The sequence below is a fragment of the Echinops telfairi genome, unplaced genomic scaffold, assembly GCF_000313985.2.
Source record: "Echinops telfairi isolate 266 unplaced genomic scaffold, ASM31398v2 ScPeMD7_3;HRSCAF=10, whole genome shotgun sequence".
Lineage (NCBI taxonomy): Eukaryota > Metazoa > Chordata > Mammalia > Afrosoricida > Tenrecidae > Echinops > Echinops telfairi.
In genome coordinates this window covers 44,672,086-44,684,840 of record NW_022103899.1, presented here as the reverse complement: position 1 = coordinate 44,684,840, position 12,755 = coordinate 44,672,086, and the positions used below count along the sequence as shown (strand labels likewise).

General features: G+C 56.0%; 2 protein-coding genes across 2 annotated transcripts in view; both read right to left on the bottom strand.

The window, feature by feature from the left end:
• Positions 1–243: 243 nt before the first annotated feature.
• Positions 244–3,107, bottom strand: GPBAR1 (G protein-coupled bile acid receptor 1). Its single transcript, XM_004701600.2, has 2 exons — positions 3,007–3,107; positions 244–1,626 (listed from the first exon to the last, which is right to left on the bottom strand). The coding sequence occupies exon 2, from the start codon at positions 1,579–1,581 to the stop codon at positions 589–591; it is 993 nt and encodes a 330-aa protein (XP_004701657.1). The 5' UTR covers positions 1,582–1,626; positions 3,007–3,107; the 3' UTR covers positions 244–588.
• A 7,071-nt stretch (positions 3,108–10,178) lies between these two features.
• ARPC2 (actin related protein 2/3 complex subunit 2) overlaps positions 10,179–12,755 on the bottom strand; it is a 33,195-nt gene continuing 30,618 nt past the window's right edge. Inside the window, exons 9-10 of the mRNA XM_030887253.2 lie at positions 12,653–12,755; positions 10,179–10,644 (exon numbers count right to left, since the gene is read on the bottom strand). The exon at positions 12,653–12,755 is cut by the window's right edge and continues 7 nt beyond it. Of these exons, the coding sequence (XP_030743113.1) occupies positions 10,620–10,644; positions 12,653–12,755 (128 nt within the window). The 3' untranslated portion in view covers positions 10,179–10,619. The remainder of the gene's footprint in view (positions 10,645–12,652) is intronic.

Here is a 12,755-nt window from a genome sequence, read left to right as displayed (position 1 = left end):
CCCCTCAGGCCTCCCTCCCCTCGCCCCTGCCCAGCCGCCCAGCCCTGCCACTTCCTTCCCAGGGGGCCCTGCCCCTTGACCTTTGTTCGCTGGTGTGAGCCATGGGGGTGCGTGCTTGTATGTGGGGAGTAGGCCTTTGGGGTTCCCTTCATTTCCCCTCCAAGTCGCTGGGTAGGGGAAAGAAGGAAGAGATACTAGTTACAGATTTTAAAAAATGTAAATAAAATATACTTCCCAGAGAAACGTCTGTGTGGATTTTGTGGTGGGGGACGGGCACATCAGATGAGAGACCCCAATGATCTGTTGGGTTTTAAGGCGCCTCTTTCTCTGCTATGTGTTCCCTTCCGCAACTCGCAGCCCGTCTGGTGCAGCACTCCCCCAGGACACAGCTTGTACTTTCCAGAGCTGTTCACGGCCTCCCCTTCTGAATGCAGGAGAACTGTCTACCGGCAGAGAGCTTTATTCAGCCAGGGTGGGGCCAAACACGGGGCAGCATCTCTGATCTGGGAGTGAGTGGGAGCATGAGAGAGGCGGGCTTGGGATGGGCCGACGCTTCCGGAAGCGGTCAACGAAGCTCTTGTCCTTCCCCTAGTTCAAGTCCAGGTCGATGCTGCTCTGGCTGCTGGTGTGGTAGGCAGTGCTGGGGTGGGAACAGTCCCTCGAGGCTCTTCCCCGCAGTCCCTGCAGCCACCTGCGGGCAGCTGCCCTCCAGGGGGCCGTGTAGCGCTGATCGCCCAGTCCCATGGCCACAGGCACAGCGGCCGCGCTGGCGCTGCCCAGTGAGATGAGGGACAACAGAGTTCCGGGTCCCAGCGGCGGGCGCTGCTCATAGGCCAAGACGGAGAGCAGCAGGGTGGCCACGTAGGGGCCCCAGCACAGCCCAAAGAGCAGCGTGGCACCCACCTGCGCCCTGGCCTGCCTCCAGGTGAGGGCCCGGGCCAGGGCGGAGGGCGCACAGCGGCACACGGCTCGCTCCAGCCGGCGGATGTCCCTCAGCTGTCGGTGGGCAGTGGCCAACACTCGGGCCGAGAGCAGGGCGGCAGCGCCCACGGCGGGCAGCAGGATCCCGTAGACCTCAAGGTAGAGGTAAGGGGCTGGGAAGATGGCCTGGGAGCTGCAGTTGGCCCCCGGGGCCCAGTGGTTCCACCCCATGGCAGGCAGGCTGGCGAAGAGCAGTGGGCCAGCCCAGGTGGGGAGCAGGGCCAGACGGGGGCACCCGCGGGGCCGGAGGGGCCACAGCACTGCCATGTAGCGCTCCCCGTGCACCAGCAGGAGGTTGGCGAGCAGGGAGAGGAAGGAGAAGTTGGGGGCCAGATGGAGGAGCACACAGGACCAGTACCCCCGGCGGCTCTGGCTCCACAGCCCTGGCAGGATGGGCAGTGCCAGCCCCGTGAGTAGCCCGGCCAGCAGCAGGCTCAGGAAGAAGCAACCGGCAGGGGGACTGCGCAGGCGGCGGTCCCAGGCGATGCCCAGGGCCAGGAGCAGGTTGGCAGTAACAATGAGGCTGGCCAGGGCCAGGGAGAGACCCAGAGTCCCCACGGGAATGGGGCTGGGCACCTCCCCGGTGCTGTTGGGTGTCATCTTGGACTTCGGGAGAGGGGAGGCCTGGAGCAGCGACCGGCATGCCTAGATAGAGCCAGAGTTGGGGGTGGGAGTGAAGCGGGGTGTAGGGGGCATGCACGGTCACTGTCCTCCCAGTGGGGACTGCCCAGTCACCCGGTTGTGTAGACCTATGGGCAGTGGCTCAGCTCCTGAGTGCTGGCATATGGATGGCTCAATTAATCGCCAGTTAAAATTTTATATAAAATACCCTATTTTTAGTTCTCTTGAAATAGCGACTTTAAAGGAAACGTGTACCCCTCCTCCCCCTCATGCCCAAACTCTAAGGCATTTTATCCTTTCCCTGCCTTGGCCAGCCCAGGCCTTGAAAGTAGCCAAAAGGGAGACTAGGAGCTGGTGGGCCAACATTCAAGTCTTGGGGCGGGGAGGGGCTGAGATGCCAAAGAACGCAGACATCCAGTCTGCAGAGACCCCTATGGTTAGGGGCACGGAAGTTAGGGACTCAGCTGTTCACATCACTGAGGAGGGAGGTGTGGGTGTCCCTAGTTGTGGGTCGGTCGGTCCCAGCTCAGTGGGCAGTCTTCAGGTAGGACTTCCAGCCCATAAACTTGACTCCTCTGCCCTTCCTGGGAGCTGGAGGAAGGTGAGGAGCTGGAGGTGGGGGTGGGGTGGCAGGGACAAGGAGATGCCAGCAGCTGGGAGAGGACACCCTCTCCCCACCCCCACCTCCAGCAGGGGGGGCTGTCTCTGAGTCAGAGGCGAGGGAGGAAGAGGTGGAGGAGGAGAAGGAGGAGGTGGGGTGGGCCTGGCCTCTCCGCATCTCTGATCCACTCCTGTTTCCCTCTGTGTCTCTCACCCTGTTCTCAGCCTCCCCCACTCCCAGGGTGCCATGGGGGCTAGGGGCAGGGTCCTGTGTCCTTTGGGTGCCCCAGCTTCTGTCAACAGGGCAACAGCTGCTGTTGCTAGGATTAATGTCAACAAGGAAAGGATCCTAGTAACTCTTCCGCCCCCCTCCCCCCAGCCCCTAGGGCAGGGTCCAGAGGGCCCATGGTCCCCCTGAGCTGAGGGAGGGGCCCCTTTCCGTCCTCAGCCCCACAGAGTGCCCAACCCCAGCCTCCGGCACCTAGTGTAGATTACTGCCCAGACACCCTAGGGGGGCAAAGTTCCTAGGACCCACCTTCAGGGGCATCTGTCTCAGCTGGGTCCTGTAACTCCTGCCCCTCCCTGCCTGCACCATCAAGTCTGCTAAACCCTAGGAGACTTCAGGGCTCTAACGCTAAACCCTCCCGTGGGGTGGGCCCCTCACCCCCACTGCCTCCGGAGCAGCAGGAAAGGCCAAGATCAGCCCCAGGTGTGACTTTCCAGGAGCTTGGGCTGGGTGGGAGAACTGTTCAGGTTCTGGGGCTGAGGTGCGGAGGCGTGCCCGAGAGGGAGGGGGATACTCACATGACTGGGGGGGCGGGGGAAGGGTGCCCAGGTGCTGCTTGCTTAGCCCGAGCTTCCCTCTGAGGAGCCGGAGTGGCTGCCGCCAGCCCTGCGGGGTTTCGGGCCAGAGTCCTGGGCTCGGCCTTGCCTGGCTCCCAGAGGGATGCTGGAGCTGAGGCCAGTGGGGCTCGGACAGGCCCTGCCTCTGGGGGTGGGACCTGGTACACTCTGGGCTGCAGCAGCGAAAGGCCTGCCCCCACGCCGGCCACCGGCCATCCCCTGTGACCTAGGTGGTGGCTCCCCTATATCACGGCACCCCAGTTTGGAACCCTCTTGCCTGCTACCATCCCGCTGATCTGAGAAATGCCCTGGAGTTTATGAATAATAATGATTGGGTTGGATCCTCCCCACTTCCAGTGAATATATTTACATTTTATGAGCCTTAACCCCTAGGAGTGGTCAGCCAGCTGTCTGCTAGCAACTCCAGTTCCAACATTCTGCCAAGGTTACAGGGTAGGATGGGTGTGAAGGTGGGAGTGCCCCTCTCCCATCCAGGATTCCCGGTGGCTGATCACTGATCACCCACCCAACAGGAGACCAACCAGGTGATCTGTTTCCATGGAGGACAGCAGAGAAACCTCGATGTAGATTACAGCCCAGACACCCTAGGGGGTCAGTTCCTCTTTGGCACATGAGGTCTCAGTCTCCCGCCCAGGGCCCCTAACTAGAAGCCCTCCCTATCACCCGACAGCCCTTGTTCATGTTCCAGCTATGTGACGTGCCCTGACCACCTTCCGGGCCCTCTGGGCGCGTCTCGTTGCTAGCAGTGTCCGACTGCCTTCGGTGTCTCAGCACACCATAGGCCGAGGCTGCCATGTCCAGACGTCCCCTCGCAGCTGGTCAGTGTTGTGATTTCTAAAGATACTGAGAGTGAAAGGCAATCCTAACAAGTGGGAAAACGCACTTGCATTTGACTCAGGTCAGAACTCATTGAAACGGAAGGAAGCCCGTTGTAAGTTGGGGACAACCTTTATGCGCCCAGCCTGCCTTCCTGCTTCTGGGGTGGGGGGTCCTCTGGCCACTATCCTCGACTCCAGTGCTGGGGTGGGAGGTACCAATGGCTCTTGGGAGTGGACCTCGCTTTTTCCCTCCTGGAAAATAGGAACCAGAAAGATCACTTCTCAAAAAAAAAAAAGAAAAAAGATCACTTCTCAGGGTGGTGGGGCGATCATGGATGACGTAGGTGGCCGCCTCGGCGCCAGTGCCTGACACCTCAAGAGTGCAGGGATGTGTGTCTCACCAATGCCTCCTCTTTCCTTCTCCTGCATGAGGATGACGCTTTGGGACCGGACAGGTGGGATTTGAATCCCGCTTAGAAGCCTGGCTGGGTTCCCGTTTGTGAGCTGTGGGCAAATGACAGAGTTTTCTTGCCTTTGTTTCCTCATCTGCAAAATGGGCTCATCCGTGGCCCAAGCAGTGAAAACATCCTGTTGGCCATCAGCAGGTTGGAGGTTCAAGTCTACCCAGAGGCACTGCAGCAGAAAGGCCTGGCCTCTGCTTCCGAAAGCGTCCCCGCCATTGAAAGCCCCAAGTGAACAGAGTTCTACCTGGTCGCTAGGAGCTGGGATTCACTTGACAGCAACAATGTTTGTTCTGCTTGGTATTTCAGTTTAGGTTTTTAAAATTTTTTCTTATTTTGCGCCCCCACCCCACCCCCCAGTTAGGGTTTTGTGGTGAGATTGAATGAGTTAAGGTGCTGTAAGGATTAGGATTGCCCTTGGTATTGGATGAACCCCAAACCAAATTCACTGCCATCGAGTCAATGCGGACTCATAATGACCCTTGCCTCTGGGGGTTTCCCAGACTGTAACTCTTCATGGGAGTTGAAAGAAAAAGCTTCATCTTCCCCTCCGAGCGGCTGGTGGTTTCAAACTGCTGACCTTGGGGTTAGCAGCCCAACACCACGAGAAGCACTCAACAAAAGGCAGTGATGATCATTCACATTGCGAGATGGACGGCCTTTTCCAGCAGGCCCCTTCCCTCTGGGCATGTGTGCCCTCTGAGAGAACTCTGAGGAGAAAGGCAGGGAGCCAGGGAACAGCATGGGGGAGGGATGCTTCCAATCCACAGGGAACTGGAGGGCAGGGCACACAGGTGATAGGAAGCCAAAAGCTATGGCACCCCCATCTCCACTTTGTATCTATCAGGCTTGCTGGCCTGGGGAGAGGGGAGGAGAGAAGCCAGCAACGAAGAGCTGACATGGGAGGAGACAGGCTGCTGACATGCGTGGAAGCTGGAGGCGAGCCCCTGGATGTCTTCACTGAGGAGCACACGCCAGAGGAGGAGGAAGGGGACTTCTGGGCTGGCTGGGGAGAGCTGGGCCTGAAGGGACTGAGGCATGAGACTAGCTCTGCTGTCCCTACAGTCGTCAGGAGGCCCCGGGAGACTGGAAAGAGGGACGCAGTCGGAGTAAACCCATCCTCCAGGGAGCGGGTGGGTGGGGCGGGCCCTGGCCACTCCAGGGACCCTTAGACCCACGCAATCTGGTCAGGCCGAAGTCAGAGGCTCTGGGAGAGTTCAGTTCGGGGTCTGGACAGAAGTGGGCGTGGGGTCCCGTGGAGTGTGGGCTGCTGGGAATAAACAGACTTCTTTCTGTTCCCAGCCCAGGGCCTCTCCCCCGCACGGTTTCAGGATGTCTGCCTTTCTTGTGGGCTGCTCTGTTTAAACACTGTGTGGGATGACACACGGCGTGGAGGGGGACAACCGAGACAGTGGAGCTGGGAAGCTTGCCCCTATCCCTCCTGCCCAGCCTCGCTCCTTCCAGGTCAGATAAGCCCCATTTCTCTCTGCTTCCCGACATGCCCGGGGACTGACTCATCCCCAGCCTTCCTCCTGTCATCTGTGGCCCGGGCTGCGGGACAGCAGTTTTCAGAGGCTATAGACTTGGCATGCAAGCCCCTTCAGCGCCCCCACCCCTTGGACCCCGAACTGGAGGCTCTGGCCTGTATCTAGGCACCCAATCAAGGCTCTGGCAAGGAAGCTTCTTTTACCTCCTCCATTCTCTTAAAAGGTGTGCCTAACATCAGGCACCGAGTGTGATAGGTGAGGGGTGGGTGTATCAATCCTGAAACAGAGGGGGTCTAGAGGGAAAGGGGCTTCCTGTGCCTGGTGGACCTCCTCATTGTCACTGCAGCAGCGCTTCACTTTCCAAAAGCAAGCAGACTAGCCTTCAGGGCTTCCAGGGATGGGGGAGCTCTGCGGCTAAGACTGGCCAGGATCCTGGCTTCAGGAAGAATAAACTCTGATCTATCCTGTTAGGTCTAAACAGCCAGTCTCCAGATCTGGGTGGGCTGGCTGGCTGGGTCACAAACACAAAACCAAACGCACTGCCCTGGAGTCAGTTTTGCCTCAGTGACCCCTATAGAGCAGAGTAGAACAGCCCCTGTGTTTCTGAGACTTTAATTCTTTGCAGGAGTAGAAAGTCTGTCTTTCTCCCCCAGAGTGGCTGGAAGTTTTTGAACTACTGACCTTGTGGTTAGCAGTTCAACAAATATGCAGGATGCCACCAGGGAGCCCTGGACATACGGCCATTTTTAGCCATCTAAAATGATAGGGGCCAGGCTGGATTGAACCCCCAAATCTTCACATTAAAGACCCAGGCTGGGTGTTAACTCTGTGGAGTCTGGAGCCTGATGGGGGGTGGGGGTGGGGTCGTTAGGCCATCCAACTTGCTCTCAGAGACAGAAGCTTGAGCCCCCCACAAGACATCTGACCCAGCAGCTAGGGCATTTCCTTCCCCTGGTTTTAAGGCCCCTGCCGTGACCCCATGTCACAGCCTCCCTTCCTACTGTAATATTTCTTCCTTTCCTTCCAAGCTCCTAGTTCTTAGCTGGCCCGCGGTTCACCATTTCCAGGCATGGAGATTCCCAACCCTGCTGCAGTAAGGCCGTGCTGGAGTATGACCTAAGGATGACCTGGAAGCCCCCAAGATTGACTAGTGACATGATGCTTGGCTTCGCTGGACTTGCTTGTCCTGTTACTACAAATCCCCTCGTAGAGGAAAAGCACTAAGGTTTATGAAGTGGTAACAAACGCCTGCCGCTATTCATAAGGCTTCCAACGCGTGTGAAGGGGAGATGGTCAGGTCCGCCTTGCTGGTTTGCAAACCTGTCCACTGTGGGTGACTCCACTGGCTTCTGAAATGTGGGTGGCTTCCAGCCTCCCAGGCACACACCAGCTACCTCTAGGGTGAACTGACACAGGAGTGGTGGGTGTCACTTTGAAGACTAACATGCACCTGACCCAAGCCCTGGTATTTTCCATTGCCTCATATGCATGTGAAAGTTGGATAGGGAGTAACTGATGCCTGTGAATTGTGGTCTTGGCAAAGAATACTGAATGCTGAGAATGAACACATCTGTCTTGGAAGTACCGCTAGAGTGCTTCTTAGAAGTGTGAAGGGCAAGACTTCATCCTATGTACTCTGGACATCAGATGAGAGAAGGGACCGGTCGCTGGAGAAGGGCATTGCGCTTGGTCAAATAGAGGGCCGGCAAAGAAGCTGAAGAGCCTTAAAGAGATGGATTGGTAGAGGCTGCAACAATGGGCTTGAAAACAGTCACAATCGTGAGGCCAGGCATACGGCCTATTATGGAGTGGAACTGCCCCATGGGGTTTTCACTCTGTTGCACACAGGACTGCTAGGAGTCAGAATCGATTGACTCGAAGGCCCCTAACGATGCCTTGATGTGATCAGCACTGTCCGCTCTTTCCCTTTTGTGAGGTAGACTGAACATTTGTTGTTACACAGTTACCAAGTGGCGGAAACTGGACTCAACCCAGGCTTGCCTCCCAGTTTGATGTCTCCACAGCCCCGAACCAAGGACAACCACACTTCTCATGAGGGACAGTCCCCCGGCTCAAACTACATCACTTGAACTCCCAGCTCACACTCAGTGTTCCTCACCCTCACCACCAAAAGGACCTCCTCCTGTTATCATCCTGTGGGTGCTGGTGGCCACCGGGCCTGTCTGCACACACGGGGAGGTGGGCCTCTCGGAGCAGATCCCCTTATGTGATGGGCATTCTGGAAACAAGTCGAGGAAGGAGTGTGTCTGGAGAGGAGCTTTCACTAGCATTGGTTTCACGTTTCTTTTAAATACTTCCTAAGGATTTACTACACTAACGAAAATGTGTTTTTCTCCTGTTTTCTAAGCTAGCTTGCTTTTGCTATCTACAGGTGTCGTGGCTCGGCATTGGACTATGGTCAGCAAGGTCAGTGGTTCGAAACCAAGACTTGGCTTTCTATTCCCGTAGAGCTAGTCTTGGAAACCCAGGGGTAGTCCTACCCTGTCCTGTGGGGTTGCTTGAGCAGGGAGTGGTTTTTAATAGTACTTTTCAAAAATCTGAATCTCACAGTTGGTTAGGGAGCACAATGGCATTCCAACTCACTGAGTTAGGGCCTGAAGTCAGCCAGAAAGCCAAATCTCCTACTGGTCCTCATCATTCTCAGAACAGCCACGGGGTGCAGAATGAAATTATTGTGCCGCCATCTTTTGAGATACCTAGTTCAGGCTTTCCTCCATGTGTCCAGAGCTCAGAAAGCCACAAGGTAGTGAGGTGGCTGGGGCAATGTCAGTCTTACTCAGTGCTAGCATTCCAAGGGCGGATGGACATGCAACTATCTTCAGGCTACTTTACCCCCGTAACAAACTCACTTTATATAAACTATACTTGTATTTACAGGTATTCCCACCTTGACTCAAAGGCCACACCACAGCCACCTTTGGAGAACTGCATGGAGACATTAAGGTGCAGTAAGAAAGCTGAGCTCCCTACAGCACCACTCAGATGAATGAAATGAAGGCCAGATGATGTCTGGACAGTGGATTTTGAACTCCTTGATTGTGAGACACCTCACAAAACCTGCAATTTTACAATCCAGTCAAGATGTGTGCATATAATTGAAACAATCCAAGAAATCAGCAATGGCCGTGGGAGAAAGAGGAGGCTCTCTGACCAAGTGCAGGTTTGGTCTCGGAAAGCCTTGACAGGTCTCCTGGGAGCGAGAACTGACCTGTGGGCAGCGAGTCTGGCGTTTCTGGTCGGCTCCTTACTAGGGATGACTACTTGATCGACTTAGTCTATCTGATCCCACTGTTAGAAACTGCTGGTGTCACATGAAGCTACTTGTCGGTCAAGTGCAGAAAATACACAGCACATGCATATAGCCCAGTGTGTCTAAACCTGGGGGAGTCTGAACAAGGAGGGGCGTGTCAAGGCCAAGGCCCTGGTTGTGGTCTTACACTATTATGCAACATGTCACCCCCAGGGAAAATGGGGGCTGGGGGTGACAGGCTGGTCCTATTATTTCTTTGGCATGTGAATTGTTAGCTATGAAGAGTGTAGAAAATACTGCAGCCAAGGAATTTCACAGTTCACCAAACGGGCCTCTGTCCGATTTGGAACCCACCGCCTCAGACAGATTAACTCAAAGGGCAAGCTTGCAAGAGGGCAGGGACCACCAGAGTGGCCCCCAGAAAACAGGAAGCTGCCCCCTGAGCTCTTCTGAAAAAGGGAAATCTGGCCGGTTAGTTTCACAACATGAAAAGCTCAGTGCCCACCAGGGTCCTGCAGAAGCTCACATGCCATTGGACACGTTAGGAAAGCCCAAACCCAAACCAAACTAAGCGGCATCGAGCTGATTTTGAGTCAGAGACCCTCTACCCTATGGGGCAGGAGAGCCACCCCTGTGCGTTTCCAAGATGATAGCTCTCTGTGGGAGAAGAAAGCCTCATCTTTCTCCTGAGCAGGGGCCGGTGGTTTCACACAACTGGACGGACCTTTTGGTTAGCAGACCAGCACGCAGCTCACTAAGCCACCAGGGCTCTGCTTCCTGAAGGAAGGAGCAGCTCGATCGCCTGGCACTGTCCAGCGAGCACCCGTCACACAGGATTCGTTGTCACCAGACTTAAGTGACAAGCAGTCTGTTAGCACATTCAAGTTTAACACCAGCGAGAGCTCAAGAGCGAGGCACTCTCCCACCAGGGGAGGCTGGGGCTCGAGCCCCGAGGGCTCCTAAACCCAGGGTTTCTAGCCCAGCTTGACCAGTTCAGGGGCAGAGCAGGCTGGACCCCTCCTCTCGTCTCTGTTCTCTTTTGGCCTCATCACCAGAAAACCACCAGATTCTCAAGAACGATAGAAAGATTTTCTTTATTAATGACCCCAAACCGTATTTCTTTAGATACAGGAGTTTTGAACTCAAATACTTAAAAGAGAAAACAAGTTAAGATTGCATTATCCTGCAACTCATTACCAGTAACATATTGCAAAGCGAAACAGCTTGGAAAAGAAGGGGAGGGAGGCGCCGAGGAGGGGGGGTGAAGGACGGAGATAAAGAAAAGGAATTAAGTTGATCAAGTGGAATTATTCTTTTGTTGTTGTTGTTTTGTTTTTAATTCTCGGGAAATATGGAGTCCTTGCAAGCACAGCTCGTTTCTGCAGATTATTTTCCAGATGTGTACAAAAAGGGAACCCAGAGAGACTCCCTCAAGGACCTGATGGTGCGAGACGGAGAAGCTGCGACGGTCCAGTAGTAGTGGTCCAGCTCCAGCCGTGCCCACCTCCTGGGCGAGCTAGCGGGATGAAAACGTCTTCCCCCTTCAAGAGGAGAGAACAGGGGTAAGGCTCGTTCCAGGCGGACATCTACACCCCCAGCCCCAGGACTGGGAACTCTTCCGGCAGATCATGTGGGGGTTCTAGGGCAGGCATGGGGCCACCAAGTCTCAGAATCGGGGTGGGGGGGGATACACACCTAAGTTAACACCCATTTCAGACTGGGCCCCAGCCAGGTCAGGATCCACCCACCCCGCTAGCCTTTGAAGCCCAGTGGAGAACAGAGGCTGACCGTCACCAGGGCAATGGGTGAATGACATAATGAATAAGACTAATGCCAGTGAGCGTACAAGTTTGCTAAAACGACAACTGTTCTGTCACACATACAGATCTGCCCCCCACCAAAAAAAAAATGTGGGGCCTAGGCAACTTCTAAATGGTCTGTGGCACCAGGCACATCAGGCTGGTCCACCCTGGGCTGGAAGGGCTGCCTGACTCCAGGCTCCTAATCAGAGGGTCTGTTCTACCCACTGCTTCTAGACAAGGGCAGCTCTGGGACCAAACTGCGGTCAAAGGACAGAGGCTGCAACTGGCACCCAAGGGTATTTGGTAAAGCAGCCTGGAAGATGGAACTGAGAACTACGGGAAATAAGAGCAAAACCACGGGCTCTCCATGGTTCCTGGCCCCAACGTCTCACCTACCCCCAAAGCCTTCTTTATGTATCCTCCCCCCACACAGAAAGCTCCCTCCTTTCACCAGGGCCAGGGGGTTGCAGACACTGGTCTCTGCCCACATGGCATCCTGGCCCCTCCTGCCTACAGCTAGCCACTTCCTGCCCGGCCTCCACTAGGTCGGTGTCTAGTGTTCTGAGTGGACACAGAAGCTTGCCCTGTTCGGGGCTGCTCGTTTCAAGGACTCGTCCTTTCTTAGGAGAGGGGTTAACCTGCTCCATTACAACCACTCTTACTTTGCAGCCCCACCAAGACCGCCTGCTGGCTGGGCCCCTGGGAGGGGGAGGAGCCCAGAGGAGGTGAGGCTGGCAAGCCTGTGACCCTCTACTTTGCTTTGGACCCGCTGGCCAGCCCACGCCATCCTTCTGCCACCACTGAATTGCCTGAAAGAGGCACAAAACTGGGCATCTCACCCCCGGGGTCACCACAGTGATGCCGGGCTCAAGCAGAGCCCCAGTGAAAGGCCAGCCGGGCACCTCCAGGGTGGAGAGAACAGTCCAGGGGGGCAGCAGGTGGGAGTCATGGCCAGGAAGCTGCAGGGGATAGGCAACAACCAGGATATGATCTCGCTGCAGCTGTACCAGAAGCAGAGGCTGCACTCAGAGGCTGACCCCTTTCTCAGGACCAGCAGGCAGAGGGCATGAGCAGAGAAAGGCCCTTGGTGCTTGTTTCCTAACGAAGGGGCAGGCTCTAAACCCTCTGTACAACAAGCCAAGTGTAAAAACGGTCCCTCGAGGGTGGCTGCCTGCTATCCAGGGCTCAGACAGGTGGCCCTTCCCTCATGCAGGTGGCAGCAGATGGCCTCCCACATCAGGGAAGAGGCTTGATGGACTCCCCTATCAACCGGCAGATGCACACCCACGACCGTCTCTCGAGGAGGAGGGCGGGCCCCCAGATCTGGCACAGAACGCAGCAACAACAGCTAGACCTTCGGTCACACTAGCCTCTCCTGATACAGCCGCACTGCTCGTCGGAGAGCAGACCAGGGAAAGAACGCTGGTGGTTTGGTACTATTTATTTAACAAAAGGCCCTTAAGCAAATGACTCAATTTCTCCAGGAAGACCCTGAGAAGGATGGGAGAGACCTCTGTGAGTGGCTCAGGCCCAGACAGAACTCTCTACCTTTTGTCCTCCTTTGCTCCTAGCTCACAAGCATGCGGAGACAAGGTCTCTGGCCTGGCCCACCCAGCAGTGGAACTCCCAATCCCATTCGTTCCTAGCTGCCTGGCCTCTAGCTACTGCCCAGAATGGGGAGGGCCAGGCCACCGGTGTGCTCAGGAGGAGGGCTGTGTGTGTCCTGCTGCAGCCCTGCCTTACTCACGTGATTGTTTTCATTTCCTTCTTCTCGGCATCTGGGCGCGCCCGGTTCAGCACCTTGAGGAAGTCCGATGTTTTCGCCCGCATGCGCGTGTGAATGTAGGCCT

What these genes read in the sequence shown, in the direction of transcription:
- GPBAR1 (XM_004701600.2), bottom strand. Translation starts at nt 1,581, where the DNA reads ATGACACCCAACAGCACCGGGGAGGTGCCCAGCCCCATTCCCGTGGGG.